Raw genomic sequence first — 14442 nt, forward strand, 5'->3', positions numbered from 1 at the left:
GTAATCTTTAACAACAACTACAAACAAGTAAAGCATAATATCCTAATGATGATAGGCAGGCAGCTATGTTCCATTAACTAACACGATGAACAAGGCTTGCTAGTTTTGCCACGAAAGAGAACGTGTTAGAAATGGCTAATTAAGTCCTCTTGTTTTGTTGTGTAACCGATGTGAAATGGCTAGCTAGTTAGCGGTGGTGCGCGCTAATAGCGTTTCAATCGGTGACGACACTTGCTCTGAGACCTTGAAGTAGTGGTTCCCCTTGCTCTGCAAGGACCGCGGCTTTTGTGGCACGATGGGTAATGATGCTTTGTGAGTGACTGTGGTTGATGTGTGCAGAGGGTCCCTGGTTCGAACCTGGGTCGGGGCTAGGGGATGGACTAAAGTTACACTGTTACAGTTGCAGTGTGGGCTCTTTGTTCTGGTTTAGCTAGCTCAGGGGTCTCCAGCAATTTATAACATGAGATCTACTTCAAAAAATGCTTATTTATTTGCTTATTTTTTCTGTTGTTTCACTTAGACAATTACAATTACTTATCGAAAAACAACAACATTGGATGTTCAGAGTCCATGTCAATGCATAAATCACATCAAAATAAAAATTTTAAGGTCATGAAAAAAAATAACAAATGTATACGTTTGAGTGTGATTCCCCTTTAATTCAAGTGCACACCTAGCAAGAGACGAATGTGTTTGGCTAGCGATTTATCTGTTTAGGCCGAGTGCACATCATGGCAGAGTACGGGATGCGAGATCGACCTGTTGGACCCCCGAGATAGTTATACTCCTGCTTTAGAATAATTGATGAAAGCTATTGATTGGCTGATGGAGAGAACAGCATTACCCTTTCTCCCTGGCTTTATTTCTGTGGCCTGTGGACACATACTGTACACCTGGCACACACACACACCCAATGAAAACACTGCCAGATTGGTGTATCTAGAGACTCACACACATCCTCCCTTCTCACTAAAAACCAAGGTCCTATTGATTTCTCTGTTTGGAATTACCAAGCAGTATTGACTGACAGGTCCGGATGGCATGGGACATCTCACCATGGCAAACACAAATATTCTCTCTCCCACAAAACAGACAAGACACACACACACACACACACACACACACACACACACACACACACACACACACACACACACACACACACACACACACACACACACACACACACACACACACACACACACACACACACACACACACACACAGTCCTGTCATCACCTGGGCTCAGCTCAGTCCCCAAGGACCACACTGGCACCCATCTTGTCTTGCTGTAGGGGACAGATGGATCAATGTCCCTATGAGAACTTTCCAGAAGTGTGTGTGTCTCTCAGTCAGTCGGATTTATACTAAATGAAAAAACAAGACACTGTTGACCATCTAGCTAACTGTAATACATTACTTGAAACAACACTACTGTGTACAGTGATTTGAATTTATGGACAGCGCCAAAGTGGTGAGAGTATTTTGTGTGTGTGTGTGTGTGTTTCATGTGTGCATGGTATTAATGGGTACTGTAAAACAGAGAGTGCCAGAGGCATTAACTTACAGCCATAGCCCACATTCATGGAAGCTGCCATAGTCTGTCAGAAACTGTTAAACACACTCTTCATGTCTGGATGCATCCAAACGTTAACCACTATTCTGAAGAGGAGATAAACATAACCCTCAAATCCTCAAACTGACCTTAGCTCTAAACTCAAAATACAATAAACACTAATGTTGATCTTAAAGGAAAGGGAGAGCACCCACACAGACACACATCACCTTACATACTCATAGAGGTGGAATAGGATGACAAGATGAACTGCGGTTGATTCAGGATAATTCTGTTTATGTTTGAGCCTCTTTCTTTGAATGATTCTTCATTCAATCCACTTCCCTGTTTGAGCAGAAAGCTCCACTCCTTATCCCCCCCCACCACACTTTTTTTCTGTCATTCTATGTTTACCCTCTGGGGGAAATGTAACATTGCTGATGTCATGGAAGACCATGGTCAAACCATTTTCTGCTGTTCCAGAGGAAGGACCCGTGTGAGTAGAGTTGACCGGAACATTCTGTACAGTCTTGGCGTTCTTAAAGAAAACACACAAGTGAGATTACCAAATAAAAAATATGAATGTTTGTCATATATATAAAAATAATGACTATGTGCAATGAAATGCTGCTAAGTAAGTAACTGGACAATTTATGAAGGAGATTTGTCAGTTAGAAACAGTCCCTCCACGTATCTCAGTCATAACCATGAGGCTGTGGAAGAGGAGAGATGTTATACAGTATAGTATACAATATGTTTGATGATGTGAACTCTTCAATGGATCTTTGGCTTGGGGAGGCGTGACAGGATGGGGGGAACCAGGACTCTAGCTCTGAGAAGTCCCAGGTCTAGCATTTCCAGACTAGGAGGGCTGGTGCTCTCGAGGTCCCTCCTAACCCCCAGCGTGCGGGGCTGAGCAAGCACACCGCGGCCCAGGGAGGGGCCCACTGCCTGGGGACCAGAATTGAAGCAGGGTAGACCCCTGGAGGGAGGTGGCAGCTGCTTGGTCCTGTGGTTGGCCAGCAGTCCTATAGAGCTTGATCGGAGAAGAGAGCCATTAGTGTACCTCTGAGGCAGAGCTGGGACAGACACACGCTTGTGGAGGCGAGGCCGCTGCAGGACGCGAGGGCAGCCAGGGCCCTCTGGAGAGGCTCGCTGCCCCCCGCCTGGCCTGGACAGCGCTCCTGTTGCTGTGCTGCTGGCTGCAGGGAGCCCCTGGGTAGGGCTGGGGGTGGTCCCAGGCCCTTCTCTGTCATTGATGTTGAGCTGGGTGCTGAGTAGCACACTCAACTCGTCTGGGTTGGGCACTGGGGGAGTGTCGACACCCCTGGCCGGGCTTCTAGCAGGGCGGTCAGAGTCTGTGCAAGGGGACCCATCTCCCCTGCTCCTCCTTCTCTGGGGTTCACTGTGGCCCTCGGTGAGGGCTGTTTTTACTAGTCTTTCCTGGGTGAGGTGCTCGTGGTGGCTGGGGCTGGAAGGCTGTAGTATTTGAAGCTATGGAAGAAAAACAAAAAACATACACATTATTATCAATTCACCAGTAGTGAGTTATCCTTCTTAAAGGTCTATAATTGATGAAGATGTTCATTTACAATGTAAATGTATTCTATCTACAATTTCAGTTGAGGTTTCCCCATTCACCTTTTCAATTCATTCTTGGAACAAAAACTTGCCCTTAAAAATGGGTGAAAACTGTAGACTGTGGACAGCGAGCCAAGATTCTTTGCCCTGAGGACTTGTTTGTACTCTCTAACAATCAGTGAGAGTAGTAGTAGCAGTAGTCAAACAGTGGTCCTCCCTCCCACCTAGCACAGGCCAGTGCATCAGACAAACAGCAGATCTAACACTGGGTAGAGTCGGGGAAGAGCACAGCTGGCTGCTAGCTGTGGGTCCTGAGTTCAGGGTGACCTATCAGTTAGTATGTGGTATGAGATTATTCTCCTGTCGGGAGAGAACCAGGCTGGAGCAAGGAAAGGCCATGGTTAGAGCAGGGTTTTGAGGGCAACCATACTCCACTCTTCTTTATCCTGTGGTGATATCCAGGGAGAGGGGAATGAAGGCTTGATGTTGTGTATCTCAGACAGCCTGAGGATCATACATCAACCAGATGTCTGTAGACATAAAACAGACTGGTATACTAACTGGTCTGTAGGCTTATATACATCCTAGTCAAAGGTGGCTGTTGGGAGGAGCTATAGGAGGACTGGCTCATTGCAGTGACTGGAATGGAATACATGGAACGGAGCCAAACAAGCGGTTTCCATATGTTTTATACTGTTCCATGTATTCCATTCTAGCCATTACAATGAGCCAGTCCTCCCATAGCTCCTTGCACCAGCCTCCTCTGCTCCTAGTCCTTAACAAGTTCATGCATTCAAGTCCTTTATTGTCTGTGAACCTGCAGTCAATAAAAAGGGACTATCTTGTGATGATCATCCTCCTAAATCCTACAAATCCTTAGGAGGCTGCCATCTTTATGATCTAGCATGAGTCAGTACTCTAGTTGTGCTCCAGGGCCATGTGTCAGGGTGGGGCTGGGTTGGGCAGTCAATTCAGGAAGTGATTTGAATTTAAAATCAGGAGAAAAAAAATGTGCTTCTACCTTTCAGTTTATTGAGAAGTCATTAAAAAGAATTATCCTATTTCGATTATTGAATTGTATTGTTGGTTTACTTCCTGAATTGACTGCCTACAAACTGAATTGAGCCCAACCCTGCTCTGTGTGAATCCCTCCTAAACCAAAGGGAACATACTTATGATGGCCCTGGTCTGGCCAAGGCAGTCCACCTCAAACATCCAACAGGAGACCAGGGAGGCGTCTGTTCCAGCAGTAACCTGACAGAGGCAATGGGATGACTAGGCCCACAGCTCCACCTGGTGGTCATCTCCCGTACTACATCAATATGTATATGGTAAACATCATGATTGTCTTTGGTGATTATGCTTTTTATTAGATTACCATGAGTACCTCCTTCCTGCAATTAATTTTTGATAACATTCTAGACATTGACAAGCACAACCACCAAAAAGAACAAATGTAACAAAATACATTACATCACCAAAAGTATGTTTACACCTCTTGTCGAACATCTCATTCCAAAGTCTTGGGCATTAAAATATGGAGTTGGTCCCCTGTACCCCCCCCCCCCTTTGCTGCTAAAACAGCCTCCACTCTTCTGGGAAGGATTTCCACGAGATGTTGGAACATTGCTGTGGGGACTTGCTTCCATTCAGCCACAAGGGCGTTAGTGAAGTTGGGCACTTATGTTGGGCGATTAGGCATGGCTCGCAGTCGGTGTTCCAAATGTGTTCGATGGGGTTGAGGTCAGGGCTCTATGCAGACCAGTCAAGTTCTCCCACACCAACTGTCGACAAATCATTAATGTATGGACCTCGCTTTGTGCAAGGGGGCATTGTCATGCTGAAACAGGAAAGGGCCTTCCCCAAACTGTTTCCACAAAGTTGGAAGAACAGAATCATCTGGAATGCCATTGTATGCTGTAGCATTAAGATTTCCCTTCACTGGAACTAAGGGGCCAAGCCCGAACAATAAAAAATAAGCCCCAGACCATTATTCCTCCTCCACTAATCTTTACAGTTGGCACTATGCATTGGGGAATGTAGCGTTCTCCTGGCATCACCAAACCCAGATTCGTCCGTCAGACTGCCAGATGGTGAAGTGTGACTCATCACACCAGAAAGCATGTTTCCATTGCTCCAGAGTCCAATGGCTCAACACAACTCTAGCTGACGCTTGGCATTGCGTGTGGTGATCTTAGGCTTGTGTGTGGCTGCTCGGCCATGGAAACCCATTTCATGAAGCTCCCGACGAAACAGTTCCTGTGCTGACGTTGCTTCCTGAGGCAAAAGATTGACAGACTGACTTGTTGGAAAGGTGGCATCCTATGATGGTGCCACGTTGAAAGTCACTGAGCTCTTTAGTAAGGCCATTCTACTGCCAATGTTTGTTTATGGAGATTGCATGGCTGTGTGCTCAAATTTTATACACCTGTCAGCAACGGGTGTGGCTGAAATAGCTAAATCCACTAATTTGAAGGGGTGTCCACATACTTTTGCTGATGTATTGTATGTATGAAAAAATAGCACACCATATTGAAATCTAAAGCAGAAATGTGTAATTAAATGAGAAATCGAGTGAACAGTTTTCTATCCCACAGGAGTGGCCAGTGTATAAATAAGAGGTTCTACGTCTGTGATTTTGAGTGGACTGTCTATGAAGTACAATAGGACATCCCTTTATAACACCATTTACAAGTATCTGCCCGGGCTATCAAACCAATCTCAACAACCCATCCCACTGTGTCAATAAAACTACAGTGATTTAAGCATAATGAGTGCAGAAGGACCTAGATATTGTGGAATTGAAAAATTATACTAATTTAGCTCCCTGGAAATCCCCCTATTATAACCCTCTGAATATTGCCAATGATGATCATTATCTATTTCAGCTCTAGTTTAGTGCACAATCGTATATTGATTGCTGCGAAAATAGTGGCAATTTCAATTTTGTCTATATTACACTGCTCAGATTAGAGCCAATGATACAGGGGGAGAGAAGCCTGATTGCTTTCATTTGTCGACTGCTGGCTTAGCTAAACTGTTTGTGATTACATAGTGGGACAGCGAAAGCTGACAACAGCGATAATGGGGCTTCAAATACATGTGGCCTTGTTCAGGAGTTGTACTTTTTTTTGAAAGCCAATTTAAAAATACAGTAGATGTTTATTGATGCATGCATTATCATTTAACAGAGCAATGCAGGCCCAGCAGGAAGACAAGGTAGACTCCAAACTCAACCCAAGGCATGCAGATGCACATCAACACTGGCATGCTTTCATTGTGCCACGTCATGCTACGCCAGCGTGCAGGGCCCAGGGTGATGGTTAGACGGTTACTGTACCACGCTTTGTCAGTGATGTAATGCACAACGTGCTCCATTCCTTGCCAAAGACATTATGGGAGAGGCAGAGGGAGAGAAAGAACATTGACAAGGTATTCCCAGAGAGAGAGAGAGAGAGAGAGGCAGAGAAAGAACATTGACAAGGTATTCCCAGAGAGAGAGAGAGAGAGAGGCAGAGGGAGAGAAAGAACATTGACAAGGTATTCCCAGAGAGAGAGAGAGAAAGAACATTGACAAGGTATTCCCAGAGAGAGAGAGCAAGAGAGAGAGAGAGAGAGCAAGAGAGAGGGAGAGAGAGAGAGAAAGATGGGATGAGAGAGAGATCGATAGACAGATGAGAAAGACGAGCAGAAGGCAGCCTGAGAGGAGAGAGACACACACACAGGATTAAAACAGGGTTAAGATAGTAAGGTAGCAGAAAAGGAGCACTTGAGTGATGACATCTTCACTGGCATCCACATTTTCACAGACAAATACCTTGACCAATAACCACTCCATCATGATGACTCAGTGTCCCATTCAGGCACAGAAAAAGACAGACATACTTACATCACACCTGAATTCAAGGGTTAAATGGTTAATTGCAAACAAGCTCAATCCAGTGCATTTGGCTACAACACATTAAAACAGCTCCCTCTTTCATCTCTCTCCATCTTTCTCACTCTCATTCTGTGTTTACATGGTACGAGGTAGACGGCAAACCCGATGTCGTTGTTTTCAATAAGAGCATGACGGTCAATGCCATTGAGGTTACTGAAATCACCATAGCAACGCATTCCATCGTGCTCGTTTGCTTTTGCCGTCGCAATGCCGACTGGTATAACTGCTTTTGCGTCCCTCATCTAAACGCAGGATAATATCGTGTGTGGACTCATAACTCTGTCAATGCACCCCTTTGATTGTCCAGTTGGATTGCCACATTATGTTTGTCAATCCTAATACAAGAGCAGCCAATAGACTGCCCCAGGTTGTGGAAACGCATCCTTCTTCGGAGTCTTGACTCCCTGTCACTGAACTCATCCAAGCATTAGCTAGTCTTGTTCCTTTACACTAGGGGGTCTGATAACGATCCAAGTCAATTTACTAAAACTACCCGTTGCGTTTGCTCACTCAACCTTGCTACCAACTGATTTCCCCAAACACACAGGTGACTGAACTGAACACCACTCACCCTCCTAACTGAATTCAAGTGTTAATGGGTAGATCATATTAAAGGAAGAAAGTAATGATAGAGAGAAACATGTCAAGGGGGCAGAGACACGGGATAATTGAGGGGAGCAGAGAAGAAGACAGAAGGGTAAGTGAGAGGGTCAGCGGGGGGTTGGGTTAGTGACTCACTCTGTCTGCGCTGGGGCATGCTGGTGCGGGGCGGACCCTGGTACTGGCTCTGCCAGGGGGAGAGGAAGGGGGCGGGCAGCACACCCTGCACAGAGAAAAGACAAAGGAGGCGTGACATACACTGACACACACAGACACTGACTGACACACAAACACTGACTCACACACACACAGACACTGACTCACACACACACTGACACAGACAGACACTGATAGACAGACACCAACACTGACAGACAGACACTGACACACACAGACACTGACTCACACACACACTGACACACACACTGACTGACAGACACACTGACAATGACTCACGCACACACACACACACACACACTGACTCACACACACACTGACACAGACAGACATTGACAGATAGACACTAACACTGACAGACAGACACTGACGCACACACACACACAGACACTGACTCACAAACACACTGCCACTGACTCACACACACACACACACACACACACACACACACACACACACACACACACACACACACACACACACACACACACACACACACACACACACACACACACACACACACACACACACACACACACACACACAGACTGACAGACACTGCCAGAGACACTGACTGACAGACACTGACTGACACACACACTGACAATGACTGACACACACACACTGACAATGACTGACACACACACACTGAATGACACTCACACTGACACTGAATGACACTCACACTGACACACACACTGACTGACACACACACTGACACACACTGACAGTCACACACACTAACACACACACACACACACACACATTGACTGACACACACTGACTGAAACTAACACACACTGACACTGACTGAAACTGACACACACGGACATGACTGAAACTGACACACACACTGACACTCACACTCACACTGACACTGACTGACATTGACACTGAATGACACACACACTGACACTGAATGACACTCACACTGACACTGAATGACACTCACACTGACACTGAATGACACTCACACTGACACTCACACTGACACACACACTGACTGACACACACGGACACTGACTGACACACACACTGACAGTCACACACACTAACACACACACTGACACACATTGACTGAAACTGACACACACACTGACTGAAACTAACACACACCGACACTGACTGAAACTAACACACACTGACACTCACTGAAACTGACACACACACTGACTGAAACTAACACACACTGACACTGACTGAAACTGACACTGACTGAAACTGACACACACGGACACTGACTGAAACTGACACACACGGACACTGACTGAAACTGACACACACGGACACTGACTGAAACTGACACACACGGACTGAAACTGACACACACTGACTGAAACTGACACACACTGACTGAAACTGACACACACCGACTGAAACTAACACACAATGACACTGACTGAAACTGACACACACCGACACTGACTGAAACTGACACGCACACTGACTGAAACTAACACACACTGACACTGACTGAAACTGACACACACGGACACTGACTGAAACTGACACACACGGACACTGACTGAAACTGACACACACGGACACTGACTGAAACTGACACACACTGACTGAAACTGACACACACCGACTGAAACTGACACACACCGACTGAAACTAACACACAATGACACTGACTGAAACTGACACACAAACTGACTGAAACACACACTGACTGAAACTGACACACAAACTGACACACACACTGACTAAAACTGACACACAGACTGAAACTGACACACACACACTGACTGAAACTGACACACACACTGACTGAAACTGACACACACTGACACTGACACTGACTGAAACTGACTGAAACGGACACACACGGACTGAAACTGACACACACTGACACTGACTGAAACTGACACACACGGACACTTACTGAAACTGACACGCACGGACACTGACTGAAACTGACACACACTGACTGAAACTGACACACACGGACACTGACTGAAACTGACACGCACGGACACTGACTGAAACTGACACACAAACTGACTGAAACACACACTGACTGAAACTGACACACAAACTGACACACACACTGACTAAAACTGACACACAGACTGAAACTGACACACACACACTGACTGAAACTGACACACACACTGACTGACACACACTGACAGACACTGTTTTCTCCACAAGACATCCAGCCATGTTATGAGCGATTGTGTGAGTAGGAAGCATGACGTCGACGAGCATGAAAAAACACACACCCTGTCAACATGCTAACGTTAGTGGCATGACTTTTCGACTTTGTAAAGACCATCTACAAAAGTAAGAAAGGTAGAGTCACATATTGTAAAGCCAGTCACCCTGTTGCAGAACTAGTGCTTAATTTGACTTCTCATTTCCAGGTGAAGGAGTGCAGGGAGGAAGAAGGAAGGGTTATCAACCCAATCTCTCCATTTCACTCTGCAGCCAGGGACAGACATCAATGTCAGTCAGCAGACAGCAAGTAGCCCGAATCAATTGTACCCCACTGTTCCTCCCACCGCTACCACCAAGACCACATCGCTCACTCTGTCTGTTTTTTGTCTCCTCTTACATCCTCACTGTCTGTTTCCCTGCTCTAGGATGTCAATGCAAAAACATAACACTTTTGAAAGGCATACAAGTTAAAATGCATGTTGTACTTATGTGAAACTCTCTCCAATACTTCTTTATTTTCAATCGGTGTCTCTCTCACTCGCTCCTTCTCACAGTCTATTACGTTTAGCACTGAATAATCAGACAGAATGTTTGTCTGTGTGTGAGGGCGAATGCCTGTCCTCAATAACCGTCCCAATCCCACCTGAAGAGTCCCAAACTGGGCATAAACATAAAAGCATTCTGGGTAAAAGAGGAGTGGAGGGGCGGCCGCAGGCGCTACGTTAACCAGAGATGACAGTCAACAGGTTCTCCTGACTGTTTGGTGCCGGCTCTTAAATTGCTCAAATCTCCTGAAGCCGAGAGGGACATATATGCATCTAGGGTGAAAGAGATTGGACTCCCTGGGGGGCCCCGCGCTTTTTCAAAGACCCCCACGGTTAGGGAAGTGGATAAGAAATGAGGTTTCTGATCAACCTCCTCCCTGTCATTCTTGTACAACACAATTACAGCAGAACCCTTCTGCATGGCCACCTGCCACGGCTTCATTTGCAGAAAGGAAAGTTTGAAATGGGAAAGGGGGCCTGGGCTTGCCTAGAGCTGACAGTGACTGGCATTTTTATTGGGCTGTCTGCAGATCAGGGAGAGCTTTCCCATCTTCATCTAACATTCTGGGGTGAAGACGTAGCTACTTCCCATGTCTGACAGTTCAGGGGGAACACTTTTACTTTACTGACTTTATTGTCCCAGTGAAATATTGTTGCAGTATCATGTACACGCTTAAAGTAGTGTTTAAATACAAATTGACAATAAAAAATTAATAACAGTTACATACAGTGTATACCGATGAAAGAAGACCAGCCTGCTGACCTTACTGGGTGGATAAGATCGGAACATTAACCAGAGCTGTTTAGAAGGTATATCACACCTGACACAAATGATTGTCCATTTCTGTTTTTCATGCCGGGGGTGTCCTATACCTGCACCCAGAGGTGAGTAGTTCAAAGTCCAGGTACAGGGGGTGGTTTGGGTCTAAAAGTATTTTGTGAGCCTTGCTGAGGGCCCTGACCTTGAAGATCTCATCCAGGCCTGTCTGTTTGACTCCAAGTACCTTGCTTGCTGCTTCGCAGCATATTTTCTGTCTGACAATGGCATTGCCAAAACAACAAACAATACAAAACGTTTTAAGAAAGTGAATACTTGCTGTACAAGATGTACAGGAGTGGGGACAAAACACATCCCTGTGGGGAGCCTGTCTTGGTGGTGCGTTGGTCTGATACACAGGGACCCACCTTGACCTCTGGCTCAGGAAGTCCAACAGCCACAATCCCCCACCCCCATCTAAGAAGAAGTCCCTTACAAGTGAGTCTCTGTGCCAGAATGTACGGCTGGGTTGTGTTAAAGGCAGAATGTCAACAAACAGAACTCTGACATGGGATTTGGTGCCCTCTAGATATCTATAGATCATGTGGAGGAGCGTAAGAACGGCAAAATCAACTCCTCTGCTGGGCTGATAGACTAAATGAAAAGGGTCGAGGACATGACTTTTCACAATTTCCGCAAAGCATTTCATTACTAAGGATGTCAAGGCAACAGGGCAGTTGTCATTCAGCACAGAGGTATTAGATTCTTTAGGAATGGGTATACTTGTTGAGTTGTTCCACCACAGTGGCAGGTGTTGCTAGATGAGGGAGGATTGGAAATTGTAAAAACACCAGATAATTGTTCAGTACAGAACTTTAACACTATTTTGTCTGGGCCTGGGCTTTCGTATGTATCCCATTCCCTGAACTATTTCAAATCATCAACCTATTTAACAATAACCCTCTCACACATTTGTAATGACACTTTCATTAGTTGCACCTCGTCTGATTCAAATTGTGAGAAGAAAACATTCAGTTCATTAGCCATGTTCTGCCCCACATGTCCACTGATTTTGTCTGGGCCTCAAGCACACAAGTAGATGGACCCGTTATTAGATGGATTTGTCTTTCATCATGATGTCATTAGCATGCTAACAGTGTCTTGGTCTAGCATGTCAGTGTGAAGCAGTAATAAGGTGTGCATACTGCTGTTGATTTGTTCATGATGAAGCAAAGCACAAGCAGTTATACTAGTAAAGTGTTCACTTCCCCTTTCATCTTACAAACTGGTCTGAGGCCTTATTTGTGGAGCATGGTGTCATTGCTCCTTACAAATGATCAAGGCATTAGCAGTTCTGCTAGCAGTGTCCTGAAGTACCTTGTATCATCCACTAGATGAAAAGTATTTCGCTAGACTGAGGACAGCACCAAGAAAAGTGATACAACCCAGGTCTGTACACAACTGTTTACTTCGGTAGTTCTGGCAATTAAATTTGCACCTGTCTGATAATATGAAGTTGATTTACAATGCAGCTGCGTTCTGGTGGTAGCTGGGGGCAGGGCGGTGAGTGTGGAATCTCTGGGGTCTCTCTCTCTCTCTCTCTACCTCTCTCCCTCTCTCCCTCCTGCTGACAGGATGACAAGAGCATAGTGTCTAATTACCACTTCGATAATGATAGAAAGGGAGGGGAAAGGAGAGAAGGAGGAAAAGAAAATAGAAAAGTTTGAGGAGGAGAGACAGGAAGACAGTAATTAGCCTTTTGTCTTGGTGTGACAAAACAAGGTTTTGCATTCTATTATTCTTCCTGCCTGTTTGATTTTCTACATTATTAATGAGGCCGTTTGGTATTCCCCTGTTGTCTAAGCCCTTTGTTCAGAGACCTCTTCTCCTGTCCTCTTTCAATCCTGAACCTCCAGGCACACATGCGCACTCTCACGATCTCTCTCTGTCGCTCTCGAATCCCAGCATTGCATTAACAGTGTATCAATTAAGCCATAGGGAGTTATATCTCATAACATGAGTACCATTCATATCTTCTGTAGTTAATGTGGACTACGTTAAATCTATCAAAGTGTGGTGTGTAGAAGACTCCCATAAGAGATCAGAAAGCCCTGACAACATCCTGATCATCAGTAGTATCAGTATCATCCATAATTGATAGACGGCTCTGATTGGAGAATCGGCATTTGTATCGCCAATCAGTGAACAAGAAACTATTAAACCCCGTTTTTAGATGCACACCCCTCCACAAATCAAAATCTAATATGGATGCCAGTGTTTTGTTCTGGTTTTGCACGCACACATTTCCTCTACTGCAAGACTGATTAGCTAGACAAACAGGTGTGAAACACAGACCAGTGTGCAGGCAAAGTGAGGATACAACATGGAATGTGATGCCAATGGCGATTCTCCAATCAGAACCGTCTACAGTTTATGGCTGTATCTTCGGATGTGGGACACATGTTGCTAGCAGGTACAGTGATTGAAGCATGACTTATCTCACACAATGCCACTATGGAACGCCCTTAGACCTCATCTTATTAATGAAATAATTAATCAGAGGTCAAATATTGGGCCAATGTTCCACCTGCTCCAACAGTCCCTTTGAACTGTCTGTGGAGAAAGAGTGTGTGAGTGTGTGAGTGTGTGAGTGTGTGAGTGTGTGAGTGAGTGAGTGAGTGAATGAGTGTGAGTGAGTGTGAGTGAGTGTGAGTGAGTGTGAGTGTGTGTGAGTGTGTGTGAGTGTGTGTGAGTGTGTGTGAGTGTGTGAGTGAGTGAGTGTGTGAGTGAGTGAGTGAGTGAGTGAGTGAGTGAGTGAGTGAGTGAGTGTGTGAGTGTGTGAGTGTGTGAGTGTGTGAGTGTGTGAGTGTGTGAGTGTGTGAGTGAGTGAGTGAGTGAGTGAGTGAGTGAGTGAGTGAGTGAGTGAGTGAGTGAGTGAGTGACAACAATAATAATTAAATAAGGAAAGAATAAGCGAGAATGACAAATACAGAGGTAGAAAGATAAGAGGTAGCCACTACACCCACCTGCCTTGTGTGTAGATGGCTGAGGGCTGACGGCTTGTCTCAAACACACAGACAGTCTCACTATCCATTAAGTGGTTCCACCATTTAGGACAATGGTG

The 14442-nt window shown here is 45.4% G+C and overlaps 1 protein-coding gene across 3 annotated transcripts in view; it reads right to left on the bottom strand.

Annotated features, from left to right (window-relative positions):
• Positions 1-471: 471 nt before the first annotated feature.
• ccser2a (coiled-coil serine-rich protein 2a) overlaps positions 472-14442 on the bottom strand; it is a 73153-nt gene continuing 59182 nt past the window's right edge. For 2 of the 3 annotated variants that reach the window (XM_064932573.1, XM_064932572.1), the window contains exon 11: positions 472-3049. In XM_064932573.1, the coding sequence (XP_064788645.1) occupies positions 2330-3049 (720 nt within the window). In that variant the 3' untranslated portion in view covers positions 472-2329. Of the gene's footprint in view, positions 3050-7814; positions 7900-12816; positions 12943-14442 lie in introns of all 3 variants that reach the window. The other variant, XM_064932574.1, reaches the window with a different exon arrangement.

The sequence above is a fragment of the Oncorhynchus masou genome, chromosome 23 (assembly GCF_036934945.1).
Source record: "Oncorhynchus masou masou isolate Uvic2021 chromosome 23, UVic_Omas_1.1, whole genome shotgun sequence".
Taxonomy (NCBI): Eukaryota; Metazoa; Chordata; class Actinopteri; order Salmoniformes; family Salmonidae; genus Oncorhynchus; species Oncorhynchus masou.